The following is a 16,673-nucleotide window of genomic DNA, read 5'->3' on the forward strand; positions in this document are numbered from 1 at the left end:
AGAGAGGCCTGGGGACCAGAGCATCCCATTCTCTGTGATGCCTCACTGTGCAAAGCGTGTCCACTGGGAACAGTGGGGATAGAGAAGCAGTGGCAGATTCTTTATCTCTAAGCCACCGTGAGCCCCTCACCTCCATGGCCATGAGGATCTCTGTCTTGATCAGAGCCAGCCCTAAAAGGCTGCAAAACTAAAAAATATCTACAGGCCACGTCTGGCCTTCTGAACTGTGAGACAGTGCATTTCTGTTATTTAAAATTAAGGGGAAAAAAATCAACCTTTAAAAAAAAATACATATATAAGAAGTTGGGAGTGGGTGTGGAAAATCCACCTACCATGTAGCTCTGTGGGGTGGCCATAGAGCATGACCGTGGCTTTTTGCAAATAAGGCAATACTATTCCCCACAGATGAAACCACAGAGCACAAAAACCCATGGATTAGCAGGAAATGTCATTGAGTCCATTACCGGCCAGGGATCACTGACAAATGTCATTGCTCTTTCAGTTAAAACTGCATCCTGGTCCCCCAGCTGCTCCCTGTGCTGGGAACAAGCTGTGTGTGGCTCCAGCTGTTGCCATGGCAGAGAATTCAACAGCCGGTCCAGTAAATATCATTGCAGTCAAACAAAAAGATCAAACCCCCCTTCACCCTGACCTCAGTGCCCCCAGTGAGGTGTGTATGCCACCCTAAGAGCTCCCCACAGTGTGCTCCTAAGTGGCTGAGGCCTCTCAGAGGCTCTTTTCTGTAGAACCTGCCTGTGCATTGGCTCCCAGAGGCTGTCTTCATGAAGGAAGAGGCTGGCGGGCACATGTCAAGTATAGAGGAGGTATGGCACAGGGGACATGCCAGTGGGTGGGATGGAACCCTTTCCATGTGAGCTTGTCCCCACGTGAGGGCCACAGTTAGGTTCCTGCCCTCACTGGGCCATGCTCTTAACCTGTGCCACTTCCAGCAGCTTCCTCATCTGCCAAAGACATCTGTCCTGCCTCCCTCTGCCTCCCAGGTCTGTTGTGAGACTCGGGCAAGAGAAGGTCTCACAGTTGGTTTAGAAGCATGCTCAAGGGCAGCAGTGTGGGGCATTCTGGAAGGTAGTGCACCAACAGTGTAAGACAGCAATGTGGCAGCTGAGGGTAGGGTGTGTGATGGGCCTGGAGCTGGAGGAGGGAACCGTTAGCAGGAGGGCAGGGAGGCGCAGGCCAAGGCAGGAAGCCCTGTGGGAAGGTGTCGAAGTTCCTTAGCTGCAACGGATGCTACCCTTCCTACAGGCAGTCTTAAGACTCCTGGAGAAAAACCCAGCCCTCATGGAGCTGAACTTCTGAAAATCCCCCTAAATTCAGGGATTAGAAAGCAAAAGCAAAGAGGATCTTGATTTCTGTGCTGTGGGATGACCTTTAGTTAATGGAGCTCGGGTTTAAAAGGCAGAAACGTGATGAGGCAGAGACTGATGGCCCCGCGGGGACAGTGTGAACCTGGCACGGGGGCAACCAGACACCCTGAGCAGCTTCCTGAAATCCTGAGGGCTTCTGACTAAGCCCTGGACACATGTGCTGGTCGGGCCGTCCCTGGCCAGCCTGCAGGGGGCCTCAGGGGGGCAGCAAACTCCCTATTTGGACCTGGGTTCCAAGCCAGCCAGGCGGTGGAATGTGAGCGGTCTCTGTCCTGTGTGAGCTGGAGGCTGCCTGTGCTAGTCCTTCCTCCTCATCCAGGCTAGGGGAGGCAGCTGGGAGGCTCTGCTGGGGAGGGGCAGGAATATGGGGTCAAGGGGAACGGACCACTGATAAGCATGGTTCCTGAAGCTGGGGCTCCATGGGCACTGGTTTTAGGTAACAGATTCCTTGTGCTTTAGTCAGTGCACTTGTAGTGAGGGTCACCATGGTAACCAAACAAAATTCCTAGGCTAATGATGGGAGCTTTCCAATAACCAGCCTGTCAGTCACTGCCCCCACCCCATGTCTGGCAGCCTGCCAGACCGGTTTTGAAAGCCCAGACTGTGGGTGGACTGGTGGGTGCAGGGTCAGGCTAGGCCCTTTTGGGAGTTTCTGCCTGGCCCAGCCCAGGATCTGGGGGACTTGGAAGATCCTAGGGGAAGGTGCATCAGAGTCCGGACGCACTCCCCCGGTGCAGGAATAATATGGCCCTCTCAACAAGCTGGAGCTTGTCATGTATAAACAAACTATAAGCACGGCCATCTCCCCCAGGAAACCTAGGCTGTTTTGGAAAATGTGTGAGCTGATAACTAGGCATGAGCTGGGGCCAGATGTTGGCTGATTGTAGTTAAGGTGAACTATGGCCTCAAGGGCACTTCTCTGATCTACCTGGCCTGCCTCACCTTTTTCTCAGGTTGCATGGGATATGTTTCTAGCTGTGCATTCCACCAGGCAGAAGGATCAGAGTCCCGGGCCTGTCTTACCATTTCTGACTTAAACCCAGTGTGTTTATTGGATGGCTCTTACTAGGGACTTGTAGTAGATCAAAAAGACACTTAAAATACCAACACTCCAGTGAGGGGGCTGGAATCAAAGGTATTAACACAAACATAGTTTATCACTTTGCTGGATTCATTAAACATTTTTGGCCGCCACAGCCCCCAGTGAGGACAAGAGCCAGGGGTTAAACTTGCAGGCCATGTGGCTGAGGGAAGTGTTAAGCCAGGCGTAATCACTGGCACCAGCACTTTCTTCCCCAAAGGTCAATTCCTCATCAGCTAAGCTGGTTTGACATTCAGCATTTCCCTTCACTGGTTGTTCTGTGGAGCCTCCTGTGATCTTGCTCTGTGTGACACTGTAGTCAGACAGAGTCCTCAGTCTCCCCATGGCAGTCAGCTTGTGCTCAGACAGGCGGGTAGATGACCCAGGTTATTTTGTTTGTTTGGGGTAGAGAGAAAGGAAAGGAACGTATTATTTGCAGTTTTTTCCAAAAGGAATTCTTTACTTGTTGAAGTGATTTTAGCCCTTGGTTTCCTGATCCTCACTCCCTGATCTCCTGGCTTACAACATTTACTGGAGATAGGCACTGTGGCCGAGCCCCAAGAGAAAGCCTTTCTGCCTCTGGAAGAGAGGGCATTCTTGCCCTTGAGGCAGGGCTGGCCTCCCTGCTACAGTGGGTGGTCGTAGGGTCCCAAGTGTGTGCTCAGTGGGTTGAGATTATAGACTAAGATGAAGGTGTTTGCCTCTTGGTGTCTTATACTAGGTTGGGAGCCTACCTTTGTTCCACCTAGGGACCTTCTTTCTGGATGTGCTTCCACTCCTGAATGGTTATGGAAAGGCTCTGCATGGTTTGTGTTCTTATCTTTCAAGATCACGCATTTGTGTTTGTAGAGTCATCTGGAGATAACTGGAGGGAGCAGTAGCTGAGGGAAGCAGAGCCTGGAGGCCTGCCGGGTCAGCCTTGGGTCTGCACAGATAAGAAGGCCTTGCCATGGGGCACTTGGGTGGCTCAGTCGGTTAAGTGTCCTTCTTGATTTCAGCTCAGGTCATGATCTCACTGTTCATGGGATCAATCCCCACATCAGGCTCTGTGCTGACAGTGAGGAGCCTGCTTGGGATTCTGTCTCTCCCTGTCTCTCTCCCTCTCTCTCAAAATAAGTAAATAAACAGGAAAAAAAAAAAAAAAAGAAGGCCTTGCCATGCAGCCAGCCCTCAGAGAGTTTAGGTAACCCTCTCAGAAATGCCCTGAGGCTATTCTCCAGGCAGGGGCAGGACTTTTGAAGCAAGGAGGAGCTGATTTCAGGAATCAGAAGCTTGCTGGCTATCAGGGAGGTAGGTTGGGCAAGGGAGGGGGGGCGGGGCATGGCGGAGAGTAGGAGAGAGAGTCTTAAGCAGGGTCCATGCTCAGCTCGGAGCCCAACACTGGGCTCAGCCCCACAACCCTGGGATTATGACCTGAGCCAAAATCAAGAGTCAGATGATGTTTGTCCAACTGAGCCACCCAAGTGCCCCAAAATCGGTTCACTTTGAATGAATTCATTAAGAGGTGAGGGATCAGTGTGAGCCTTAAAAGATTAGGGTACATGGGTCATTTAATCCTCCAGACCCAAGGTAAAATCATTGGTTTTTACAGCTAAGAGCTGTCATCAGGGTCCCTTCCATGTTTGGGGTAAGTCTCTGGGAAGGGAAGAAAGCTGGGCTTCACTATGGCCTTTCAGGGAGGTCACTCCTCTTAGAGTCACTTTAAGATAACACCCTCAAAGAGCATGTATGTGAGTTTAACCAGTTAATTTCCCTGGTGGAGTCTCTCAGAGGCATGGAATTTGGTAGAGTGTATGTGACCTGTGTTGCCCAGGACCTGCCTGGCTTCCTGGGCCACTGGTTAGAGCCAGGTGCTGGAGCCTGGTGACCCCACAGCCTGAATGAGGGCAAGGGGGTGAGCCAACTCCTACCAGAGGGCCTGCTTCTTCCCTTCCCCTGTCCCTTCCCATCCGTGGGTGGGGCCTCTGTGCCTAGTCAGCTGGGCAACCTGCCCCACTTTCAAGTCCTCATCCCTGCTGGGCCAGCCTTCCTCTCTAGCTACCCTGAAAGCCCCCCACCCCTCACTCCTGTTGGTCAAAACTGAACCACTCCATTGAGTACTGGATTCTCTTCTAGTTTGTTCCCTGATTGCCTGGGATATACAGTTTGAGCTTCCCCGTGGTGATGGAAGCACCTTCAGAGCAGACTGTGGCCTGCACCCTGCCTCCCCCTCCTCCCTGTGGGGGACCCACAGCTGGGCACCCACACACCGCAGTATACCCTCCAACGGGTAGACCACAGGAATCATTTTGTTTGTTACTCTGGAGGGAAGGAGGGAACCCACAGGGAAGTTGGCGTCTTACAGCCCTCATTCCACTTACCCTGTTTTGTTGTTTGGGTGTGTTTACTTTTTGCTCTTTGCAGCCCTCCTACTTGAAAAGATGAAGAAGCTAATGGGAAAGCTAGATGATATCTCAGGGTCAGACAGCTGGTACAGGGCAGAGCAGAGGCCAGAACCCAAGCCGCGTGGCGGGCTGAACAACCCTGAGACGCTCGAACCCCGTGTGCTTCGATAATAACAAGAGAGCAGTGCGCCCAGTGCGTGCTCTGCACCAGACATTGCTCTAAGCACTCTAAATGCATTAACTCCCTGATCCCCTCAGGGACCGCAGGAGATAGAGCAACCGTATTACTCTCACTTTACAAATGAAGGCATAAGTAAGCAAACTGTACGTCATCATCGTAATCGAGGCTGGGTGAATAATGGCAGGTAGGGCAAACCTGGATCGAGCGCTTTATCAAGTAAGAACGCCCTGCTAGGCCTTAATGTTCATTGTTTCCACATAACAACCCTCCCTCCCCCCTGCCTCTCCCCGGCCGGTATACAATACTGTATAAAATGCTGTCATTCCCATTTTACAGATACAAAACTGAGGTTCTGAGAAGTTAAAGGGACTTGACCCGGTGGTCACATGGCTAGAAAAAGGGAAACCAGGGTTTGACTCGAATCATCAGACTGGGACCCTGCTTTTCAGCACTGAGTCGGACCTGGGGCATGTAAGGTGGGGCCCAATTCCTGTGTATCCCTGGTGCCGTGTACAGGCTCTGGCCTCCTGGCCCAAGAGTTAGACTTTCCAGAGGCGTGGCCGCCTGACTCAAAGAATAGCCTGCTTTTTCACTCAATTATGTGTTTTCTGTAAAAATAGAACTCTTCATTAAAACAGCACAGCACAGCCATCAGCCAGAATTACTAATTACTGTCCTTTAAAGAGATAATTCCCCCTTTTGTGCATTTGCCACACCTGCCGCCATCCCCTCCCCCACCATGGAAGGCTCCCACAATGGTCAGGAGCCAGAGGGATGGGGCTGGTGGGACCACAAAGAATGAACAGTTCCACAGGGCGATGCAGCCTGTCTTCTTGGGACTTCTCTGAATCTGGGAATGCCCACAACTCTCCAGAGGCCTCAGTGAGTCCCTATGGCTCAACCTCCTTCTGTTATTCAGCAGATTTGTTGACATTAGGTCAGGCACTGGGGATACAAAGAGAAGAAAGACATGTTCCCTGCCCGTCACAGGGTCCACTACGGAAGACTGGCAATGATGGTGTGGACTCAGGAGACCTGTCTCAAGGGGTGGCTGTGCACCAGGGCTGCCTTTATAGGCTCTATTGCCCTTACTCCTCCCAGCAGCCTTCCTGGGTGGTTCCGTTACTGTCCCAGGGAGGTGAAGGCACTTGCCAGGAGGTGCCAGGGCCTGGGAGTGCACCTGCACCGTCTGTTTCCTCCCATTTGATGGGGAACGAGGCACGGGCCAGAGGTGGGTCCTTCCAGTAGACAGCAATGGCCATGTTCAGGTGTTTATTACATATGTTGAGAATTTTATAGGGAGCCATTTTCAGGAATATGGAAGTGAAAATGTGGACCTGTTGTGCTTGCCACCCACACGGCCCACATCCTTCCCTGCAGCCAGCTCTTCTCTGCTGGTATTCCCCGACCTCCAGGAATGGGGTGCTGGAGGGAGCAGCCAGGGAGGGGACACAGGAAAAGTGATTGGAGGCTCCTGGAAAGGGGAAATGGACAAGATGACCTTTGACCCCAGGCTATTGCTTGCTTAGCTAGAGCCATCTTCACAAAAATATCCCCCATTTACAAAATAATTCTTTTTTAAAAAAATATATTTTTTGGAAAGGCTCACGTTCACCCAGTTCTGAAGAGGCTCACCCTAAGATATCTCCTCTTTATGGCAGTGGGAAGAAAAATGATTTGTCTTTGCCTCAGATGGGAACAGCTCCAAGTCTTAATCATTTTGACAAATAATTAGGAGGCTGATCCTGCCCCAGGAACATGGGCCAGGCAGGGCCCAGGAAGAGAGGGAGGGGAAGGATGCCAGGCTGACCATCATTCTTTGAGAACCTCCTTCATCAGCTGCTGGCCCGAGCGACTGGGAAGATGGTCAGAGATGCCCCGTGGTGACACCCGGAGACACTGGCCTTGCTGGTCTCTGTCTTCCCCCACAAGAGGAGGGCTGGCCCAGATGCAGAGGGCTGCAGACAGACTCTGCCAGGCTGAGACATTTCATGGTCCAGCAGGGGCTGGCTCTGTTCGGGTCAGCTGAGCATCTGTCCGTGCCCCCAGGGTGCTGGACTGTGCAGGTGATGCGGGAGGTGGCAGGTCCCTGCCTTGATCAGAGCACAGTGGTAGATGAAGTGTGTGGGGAGGATGATGGCTGAGGGAGCACACAGCCTGGGCATGAGATGGCCAGTGTGGACTACCATGGCTCAGGTAGCATTCTTTGGGAGAGTGTGGGCTCCTGGAGAGTGGCCTTGTGGCCTCACTGGGCCTCCCTACTAGGACCAGGGCACACATGCCACTTCGACTGGACAGGACTGTGGAGTCCAGGACCCAGGACTCCTTCCTGTAGGCCCAGCAGCCTCACCCCTGCAGCAGGACAGAGCACATGGTGTGTTTACATAGACTCTTGCTCCTTCCTCTCCCCAGAGAGAACACTCGCTTTCACATCTGCCTTCAGATGCAAGGCGTGGGAAGAGCATTCAGTCTTGTAAGACCTTGGTGTTTATTCGGTATGGGCTTCCACAGCTTGACACACAGGAAAGTGCTGGCAAGAGGGGGTGCTTCAACCTAGTCGGCTGGGGCTCCGTCCATCCCCTCCTGTCCTCTTCCTTTCTCACACCCTTCTTAAGTCCCGGGAGCCACGAGGAGGGCCCCCTGCCTTGCCAAACAGGCCATGAGGTTCAGGGGTTTTCTGGGAGCCTTCAGAGGCATGAGGCCTAGAAACTGCTTTTCCGGCTCATCTACACCAGCAGTGTGAAAGCAAGAGTCCCTTCCCACAGCCTCAGCAGGCCCATGCTTGAGGACTGAATGCAGCTGCAGTTTCTCAGCTGCTGCTTATAGGTCATCGCAGTTCATCTAGTGGGAGACCTCACTCCTGTTTTACTGGAACCTGTGACATGCCCTGCTGGGTGACCACAGAGCTGGGGCTTTGGCTCAGGTTTCTCACTCCTAGGCCAGTGTCTGTCCACTCTGAGCGACATCACAGTGCAGGGTCTGAGAACAGCAGCGTGGCCATTCCTCTCCCACAGTGGCTTCCATCAGGGTGTGAGAGGGCTGCTAGGTGCCCATGTTCTGGGCCTTCCTGTCTCAGAGACATCCCTTGGTTGTACTTCTGGCTCTGCCTGGGTGACTGTCTTCCAGGATGAAGACCCTGAATCACAAGGAGTCAGACATCTTCATGTCCTACCCAGAACCCCCTGCTGCTTCCCAGGCTCTGTAAAACTTTGCTTCCAGACAGCTTAAAACAGACTCGGCCAGCACGTTGCTCGTTGGCTACATGAGTCCAGCCCACTCTGCAGTTATGAGGCACCAAGTGAACAGATTTCCTCTCCTACCTCCTAACCAAGACCCAGCAGTGGAAAGTGGGGGTGGTAGAAATCAGCTCTGATTTAACATGGACTGTGAGACCCCTGAGTGTGGCCAGATGGTTGTAACAACACACATTTTCACAAACTAAGCAGACACCATGCGCTCGGCTCTGTGCCGGGCACTGGAGAGGCGAGGAGGACCCTGATGTGGGAAGCAGGGCCCTGGCCTGCAAGTACCTGCCATCCAGGTGGAGACACGTGGTGGGACACAGGACAACATAAATAGTAGTTTTAGCATCTGTAGGCGGGACCAGACACACACTGTGTCCAGATTATTTGAATTTAAAAATGCTTGATATGCTTGATATAAATTTATCTGTGTTATTAAACTCATAAGCCTATGTGGCAAAAAGATAAATATATAAAAACACATATAGGGGCGCCTGGGTGGCGCAGTCGGTTAAGCGTCCGACTTCAGCCAGGTCACGATCTCGCGGTCCACGAGTTCGAGCCCCGCGTCAGGCTCTGGGCTGATGGCTCGGAGCCTGGAGCCTGTTTCCGATTCTGTGTCTCCCTCTCTCTCTGCCCCTCCCCCGTTCATGCTCTGTCTCTCTCTGTCCCAAAAATAAAAAAATAAAAAAAAAAAAGATTTAAAAACACATATATAGATAGATAATATCTAGAGATATAAGTCTATACTGTGTAAGTGCTAAGTAAAAACTACTGAATATTCAGAGAAGAGCAAGGGTGGTCACGCTGGAGGAGGACTAGAACCACCGAATTAAAATAGTGGGCTTTTTTCAAGTCTCAGAATCCTTTCTTCAAATGACGTTTTAGATTCATTTTGGTGTATAAAGCAGGCATGCCAGGGGCTGGGCTGAAGGGGTGGGGTGCCCAGGAAGCACCAGGTTCTGATGAGGCTCTGGCCTCTTGTGTGGGCTGCAAAGTGTTGCCCACCAGCCACAGTGGTACACCAGTGCTCTGCCAGCCTTCTTGTCCTGTTGTGCAAAGAACTGGGCCACCCATCCTGGCCAAGGGGACGGAGAGGAGCCCTGTGCTGTGACAGGGAGTGGGGGAGGGCAGGGGAGAGAGTTCAGCAGTGAATTGGAGGCATGCCAGCAGGTGTGCAGATAACCAAGTCCAACATAGTGAAGGCTCTCCAGAAGGGGTATGTGTACAACCCCTACAGGGACACACAGAAGGTCAGAGGGTGACATCTGGTTGGGAGTTGGCCAGATGTTGGAGGGAAAGGGGAAGTCCTAGCAAGAGCGATGACATGAAGCAGGACACAGATGAGTCCAGGAGCCTGTCCTCCAGTTCAGGTTGCTAATACCCATATGAGCAGCACGCGGGTGCCCAAGGGCATGGGAGGAGAGGCGGGAATGGAAGGTGGCTGCACAAAGGCACTTGAATTGATGTCATGGACAGTCAGGGCAGGGTTCTTTGTTGAGGAAATTCCCTCTTGGCACTGCTGAACTGTGATACTAAGGAGATCTCAGGAGCTAATCTGGAGCCTCCCAGGATCCGGGAGTGAAGGATCTGACCAGAGGGTGACTATTGGAGCGCTTGCCCCAGCCCAGAAAGGATGTGGTTTGCTTGAGAAATTCCGTTCTGGGTCACTCACACTAATGGAATGTCAGCAGCCGTGAGGATAACAGCCTGTGTTGGTAGAAGACACTATGCCAGCTCAGCTTTTAGCCACTTCTGTTCTAGGCACATGGTGTGGTCAGGTCTGCCACTCATCCTGGCTCTCAGGGATGCAGGGAACAGGAGGGGGTCTGGGCCTGGCAGAGAGGAGCTGAAGAGGAGGCATGTCTGGGGAGATGGGGTACCAGGGCAATGCTTCGGGGCTGGTCCGCCCAGAGGGCTGTCCCAGGAACCAGCCTAGCCCCACCCTAAGTGGCCTTGCCCAGGGGACTCTGCTGCTCTGGTTGTCTGAAGGGGGGCGGGGAGGGCAGCCTTAGAATGGACTTGAGCCTGGATGTTCCCCACACTGGCAGGAAGGGGTCTTCACGCCTCATCAACACCTTCTCCAGCCACTGGTTCCCCCCTTCCCAATGCTTTACCTCTCCCCCAACTCCCAACCATGTGCCTTCCCACCATCCTTTTTTTTTTTTTTTAATCCTTTTAGGTTTTATTTATTTCTGAGAGTGAGAGAGCATGTGCGCACAAGCAGGGGAGGGGCAGAGAGAATCCCAAGCAGGATCCACGCTGTCAGCACAGTGCCCAACAGCATAGAGCCCTTGGGTCTCAATCCCACAAACCGTGAGATCATGACCTGAGCTGAAACTGACTGAGCCACCCTCCTTTTCATCAAACACCAGTCCCAGCAAGATCCCTTATCTCTTCCTTCATTGCACTGAGTCTGATCCAGTTGATTATCACTTGATAATCAGCCCCTGATTAGCTGGGCAATTTGTCATTTTTAGCACTAATTGTTATCTTGAAGGCAGAAATCATGTTTTCTACTCCATATTCCTGAAGAAGAGGTTCCTAATACTTGTGGAGTGTTGGACCCTTCGAGAATCCAGGAAGGAAGAGTAGGGATGGCAGATCCAGTTTTCCCCAGCAGCTGCCCACCAAGATGCAGAGACCATGCTTCTGCCCAGGCCTGTGCAGTCTAAACTGTGGGGACCCCAGTTTCTGGCCTCCCTAGGCCTCCCTGTAAGCCAGCCAGGCAATTCACTAGTAGATGTTCTAAGGGAACAAGGCATCCTAAGGGTCTGAGAAGTCTCCCTGGAGAAGGTGGGATATAAGGTCAAGCTTGAAAGGGGATGAACATGGAGAGATGAGGCCAGGGGAGGGTGGGGGTGCCAGGGTCCTGTGAGCAGAGGCAGAAAATGCACATGCATTTTTGAGGAAAGGTGAGGAGGAAAAATAATAATTGGCCAGAATTCAAACCTCCTCCTCTGAAAAAAGAACTGGGGCAAATTCCACTCTGATCTTCATTCTGTAGCAGCAAGTCACAATCTAAGAAAAACAAGGTGTGAGAAGCAAGGAGCAGAGTGAGGCCATCAACGTCCTTCATCAGGTTGGAGGCCCAGGTCTCAGCACAAGGTCTCAGGCCAGGGCTCCAAGTGCATGAAAAGGTCAGAGGGGAAAGCTCCCAGGTGGAGGCTGGCCTCCCTGTACGGTGCCTCCAGCCTCAGATCACAGGATGCACCCTGTCTAGATGCAGGACTCCACTTCTATGAGGGCCCGTGTGCCAACCTCAGATGGTCCAGCAGAACTAACCAGGCAGCGATCAAGTACAGGGCCTGACAGTCATGTGGGTTTGTCCCAACAGCGATGCCAGGATTAACAGGGCCTCACGCTCACCGCCCAGTGAGAACCAGAGCCACAGCCTTGTTTGGGTCTCAGTGGCTCAGCCAAGTTCACATGCTGCCCAGGCAGCTGGTGTGCATCAGTGTGGCTGGCAGTACCCACAGTATAAAGAATGCAGTACTTCCACAGCCATTAGTGAATCGCCACTGCCTTGAATGTCCTTAATGTCCCCGGCTGCCTTGACCCTCCCCTGGGACCCCAATACTCCCTGACAACTGAAAGGTCAACACCTGGCACAGCAGGTCTCCCAGCCCCCCACCCCCGCCCCAGTTATGGTGAGCAGTGTTCTAACGGTCTCTGCTATGTCCAGGACAGAGGAAGGGAGCTGTCGGCCCCTCCTGTGGTCCCACCTTCTGGTGGGAACAGCCCTTCCCCTCTCCTCCCAGCCCCCTTCAGGGCCACATCCCCACATCCAGCAGCATCCTGACCTCAGAGGACGCCCAGTTTTCAGGTTGAAAGAGATTCTGAAGTTGCTGCCTCCCTTTGCAGAGCAACTGTGTTCCTAAATGGCGACTGAATAGGACTTGGTGTCACTTGAATCCTATTGCACATATAAGGGGAGCTGGCTGTTTTAGGAAATCCAGTGAAGAATTCTTTGGTAAAGTAACACATGACTGATGACACTCCTCATGTATCCAGGGTCAGGAAACAGTTTGCAGTTCAGTTTAGGAGATGTTAATTGAGCATTTATTGTGCGCTGGCAAGGTCTAAAGCACAACTCTGCCCTTTAGGTAACCTTTCTTTTTCAGTTCCTTGCTTAGCTCCATTCCTGGATGAGCAATTGCTTTCTGGGTCTCTCATATACAAGGTTCACTGGGGGCCTGTGGGGTGTGTGAATATAAAAATGGCCACATGGTCACTGAGGATGGTGCATACCGTGGATGTGGGTAAGAGGAACAAACAAAGCAAGACTAGCAGACACACCTAACAGTGCTTCAGAGAGTGGGGCAGGAGAGTATCTGATCAGGGGCCAAGTGGATGAGAGGAGTGGGCAGCACGGTGGGGCAGAATCCCTTGGGTTCCCAGCCTGGGAGGAAGACCAAGGGAAAGGGGGCCCTCTCAGGGACGTGCTAACTGTTCCTGTCCTTCCCTGCAGCCTGATGTTCACCAAGGTGAAGCTGGAGCAGGTCCTGAAAGGCCCGGAGGAAGCCCTTGTGACCTGCAGACAAATGCTGCGGCTGTGGCAGACCCTGTACAGCTTCTCCCAGCTGGGGTGAGTGGCCATCATCATCCTTGGGGTCGCCCAGGGGGTGGAGGGCAGCACTGACAGGGGGTGGTTGCCAGGGCAACAGCCCACAGCTGAGTGGTCATGATGCCTGGGGGTGGTGACGATATTTGAATCAGAGTGTGCTACTTACTGCTCCTGGGGCCTTTTACATCCATAGGCTAATTTTAACCTTTTGACAATCCTCTGTGAGGACACAAAGAACCTGTTTAGGAAACTGAAGTTCCGAGGGGTAAGAATGAAGTTATTATTGAGCATCTGGGCCAGGTTCTGGGATTGCTACTTACATATTATACACTGTCAGATTTTATTCTCACCCCAGGAGGGAAACTTAGACTCAGGAACCTTAGAGAATTTGCCAGTCACTCACCTGGTAAATGGTAGTGCTGGGGCTTGAACCTGGGTCTCCTGAATCGCAGCCCTGAGCCGGTTGCTTCTTCCTGGCTCCATTTGGAAGCTAGAGGCAAGAGGAAGAAGCAGAGTTTCTGAAAGGCCCGCCCCTCTTCCCCACTCACCCACCATCTCTACTTATCCTGTCTCCTGCCACAGCCTCCAGCCTGGGCTCTGGGTTTCTCCTGGGCCAGATAGGAACTCTTGTGCAGATTGAATCTGCTGAAAGTTTTTGCTCAAATCTCCTGGGACACCGTGCAGCCCAAAGCAGAAAAGGGCCTTGTGCCAGGCAGGTGCACCATGACTTCCTGGTCCTCTGGTCCTCCCTCCCTCCCCTTCCCTGAAATTGTTGGCTGTATCATCTCCCGGAGGCCTTAGGGGACCCCACTCCGGTAGATGTGATTGCATTTTCACAGGGACTCTGGGAACCCTAAAGGGTTTCACAATCCCCAGAGGCATGTCTCTCTGGTGGTGAAATTTACAGAGGAGGCTCCAGGGTAATCCAATGAGGTTAAAACCCCTGGGCAACTAGAGTCTGCCTCACTCTGAAGGGCTTTGAAAGGTCTGAGAGATTCCAGGGCAGAGCAGGACCCAGTTAATGGAAGCTGCCAGAAGGAGGCTCTGGGGTGAGGGACTTTTCAGAAAGGGAATGGGGAGCTGTCTGACAGCTGGGTGATATGGGGGTGAGGACCAGACTCTGGTATGAGCAGGGCCTGCACTGAGATACCCCTTGCTCAGCCACTCACTGGCTACAGTCACTCCTTCATCAAGCCTGCAGGTGTATAGTCTGGCTCCCCTTACAGAATGGAGCTGTCATTAGAGGTGGCAGGAACCTCCTTTTGGCTGTATGGCTGGTTGCCTGCTCCTCCAGGCAGTCTCTGTGGGGCCTCTCTGAGCTGCAGCCCCGTGTCTTGGCATTTGGGCCCATCCTGGGCCTCCCCTCCAGGCAGCAGAACTGTGGGGCTGCCCCGTGTTCTCTCCAGGGCTGGGGCTGTGGGTTCTTGCTAGGGTTGTTTAAGTCACCACTCACACACTCATCTGTGATAGGAGGGCCTGGTGGAGCTCCTCCTAGGTTCCCCAGGCACCTCTTTTGGGAAGTCTCCCATAGCTCCCCACTCAGGGCAGGGCAGGGCTCAGCCAGGCCAGCTGCCTGGAGTCAAATAGGAAGCATTCTTTCTGAACCTGGAGCCACAGAGCAGAAACTAGGACTTGTGAAATCTGCTTTGGAGCAGCTGAGGACAGGCCAGAATCCACAGCCTGAAGGTCTGGCCTACCCACCTCACCCATACACCCTCCTTTCTCAGCTCCACCTGGGCCAGCCCATGCTGTCCCCAGGCCCTGCTCAGATGCTTTCCTTCATGGAGCCTGCAGTCACCCAGCCTTGGACGCTTCAGTTCAACCTTCATGATGTAGGTGTTTTGAAGTGCTCATCATGGACTCTCCTCCCCACCTCTCCTCCCCTGGTGGCTGCCAGGTTCTTCAGGATAGGAGCAATGCTGTATGTTGGCCTAGAACCAAGTGACAAAAGTCCCCTGAGATGGGCTGTTTCTGGAGTCATTCTTGGGCTGGGAGGGATGGTGAGACAAGAAGCTGCCTCCGCTGGGCACCTGCCCATGTTGTCTCCTGTACTCCTCATGGTAAACTCATGAGATAGGCATCTTCTGCTTGTTACTGCACACAATGAGATGACAAAAGTAAGACTTAGAATGCTTTGCTGAGGGTCCCACAGCTAAGGAAGGGTGGCCATTGTCTCTGGCTCTTTGGCACCGCACTCTGGTGCCTCTGGGAGCAGAAAAGGGTGGGGAGGAAAGGCATCAACCTGGACCTACTGTGTTTTGTGGATGGTTTCCTCTAATGTCTGCACCATGGCCGTGCACCCACAGGCCCAAGTTCAGGCCAGTGTGAGCATGAGTTAAAATGACAAGGACACCCTGGGCCCTGGCATTCTTGATTGGGACCATCATCTTAACACCCCCTGAAGGTCAGAAGCCTCTGGCCCCAGGCTGGGCTTGCCATCTATCCTGCCCTGTTTACCTTGGCCCTCCTCCAGGCTTCCCTGGTCAGCAGGTTCAAGGGCAACCCCAGAAGTAGGCGGGGTGGCTGGGGGTATGTGTGCCCCAGGATGGGCACAACAGGCTGTGCTGCCTTTCTGAGCTGTGGCTCCCCCCACCCCCCACCCCACTTCCCCACTCTGAGAAAAGAGGAACCTCCCTAGCAGTGTGGGAACCACAAGGACCTGGGGAATTGGGGGCAGGGGAGAGTACCATGCTTGTTTATCTGCCCCCGCAGGGCCCTCCCTCTGGTTCTTCTGGGGCTACCCTGGTAGCCCAGGGTAGAGTGCCTGATGCAGAATGGTGGCTGGGCCTTCCTTCCCTGGGGCTTGGGCTGGGGGTATTTCTGGTAGCCCGTGAAGACCAAGTTTTCCTTGGAAGCTGGATCTTGGTGCCTGCTCTGTGCCTGGCACTCTGCTGGACATTGTGAGGGTGGCAAAAGGTAGCAAAGACCTCCTTTTGTCCTGGGGGAGCTTCTACCATCACTGACTTCAGAGGAGGGAGAGTTTCTAACCCATGTGCTGCTGGATTCATGCTGACGGAGGGCAGGGGAGAAGGCAGCTGTGAGGGGCACAGGAGGCTTTCTGGCTGTATGAGGGTCTCTGGGCTGGGTTCTAAAGGACGGGGGTGGGGGGCTGTGTGGACCAGAAGAACAAACAGCAAGAACATTCTTGGTTTGCATGAGCAAATGTTAGCTGCAGGGATGAAATGTGGTAGTATTAAGGACTAGCGGGGAGACCGATGGCCCCAAGGGCACATAGTGGTGGTGTGTGTGTGTGTGTGTGTGTGTGTGGGTGTGTGTGTGTGTGGGTGTGTGGGTGTGTACACATGCTGGGGAGTAACAGCATGTCAGTGTAGCTTCTGGGGTTAGCCAGATTCTAGGGTAAGCCTGAGGCCCGATCTGTCTTGCCATCTCTGGTGGTCTCCACCCTTCCTAGTGGTCCTAGCTTTGGCTCCATTCCCAGGCCTAAACTCTCAGCCTCAGACCCTGCCTGGTGTAAGGCTCCCTTGTTCTCCCTGCAAGCCCTCTGCCTCACTGGGGCCTGGCTTTCCCTTGCCTTTCAGAGGCCTGGAAAAGGATGGGAGCCTCGGCGAGGGTGTCACACTGAAGAAGCAGAGTGGCATGCATCTGACTCTGCCCGATGCCCATGATGCAGACTCCGGTAAGAACGTGCCCGTGGGCAGCTGCCCATGTGGGCCCACCGCTCCCTCTCCCAGCCTGAGCACAAACTGGGGCAAGTGGCATCTTCCCAGTCTGGCCAAACCCACCCTCCTCTTGGCCAGCCGTGGCACCAGAGCCTGGTGCTAAGAAACTAAGGAGCTGCCCTCGGGCATCTTTCTGAGCCCATCCTGGCTCTG

The 16,673-nt window shown here is 53.3% G+C and overlaps 1 protein-coding gene across 3 annotated transcripts in view; it reads left to right on the top strand.

Annotated features, from left to right (window-relative positions):
- The window catches only part of TTC7A (tetratricopeptide repeat domain 7A), a 124,553-nt gene that overhangs the window by 84,130 nt on the left and 23,750 nt on the right, over positions 1–16,673 (top strand). For all 3 annotated transcript variants that reach the window (XM_043603319.1, XM_043603321.1, XM_043603320.1), the window contains 2 exons: positions 12,745–12,861; positions 16,380–16,477. In XM_043603319.1, the coding sequence (XP_043459254.1) occupies positions 12,745–12,861; positions 16,380–16,477 (215 nt within the window). The remainder of the gene's footprint in view (positions 1–12,744; positions 12,862–16,379; positions 16,478–16,673) is intronic.

Source organism: Prionailurus bengalensis, chromosome A3 (assembly GCF_016509475.1).
Source record: "Prionailurus bengalensis isolate Pbe53 chromosome A3, Fcat_Pben_1.1_paternal_pri, whole genome shotgun sequence".
Classification (NCBI taxonomy): Eukaryota; Metazoa; Chordata; class Mammalia; order Carnivora; family Felidae; genus Prionailurus; species Prionailurus bengalensis.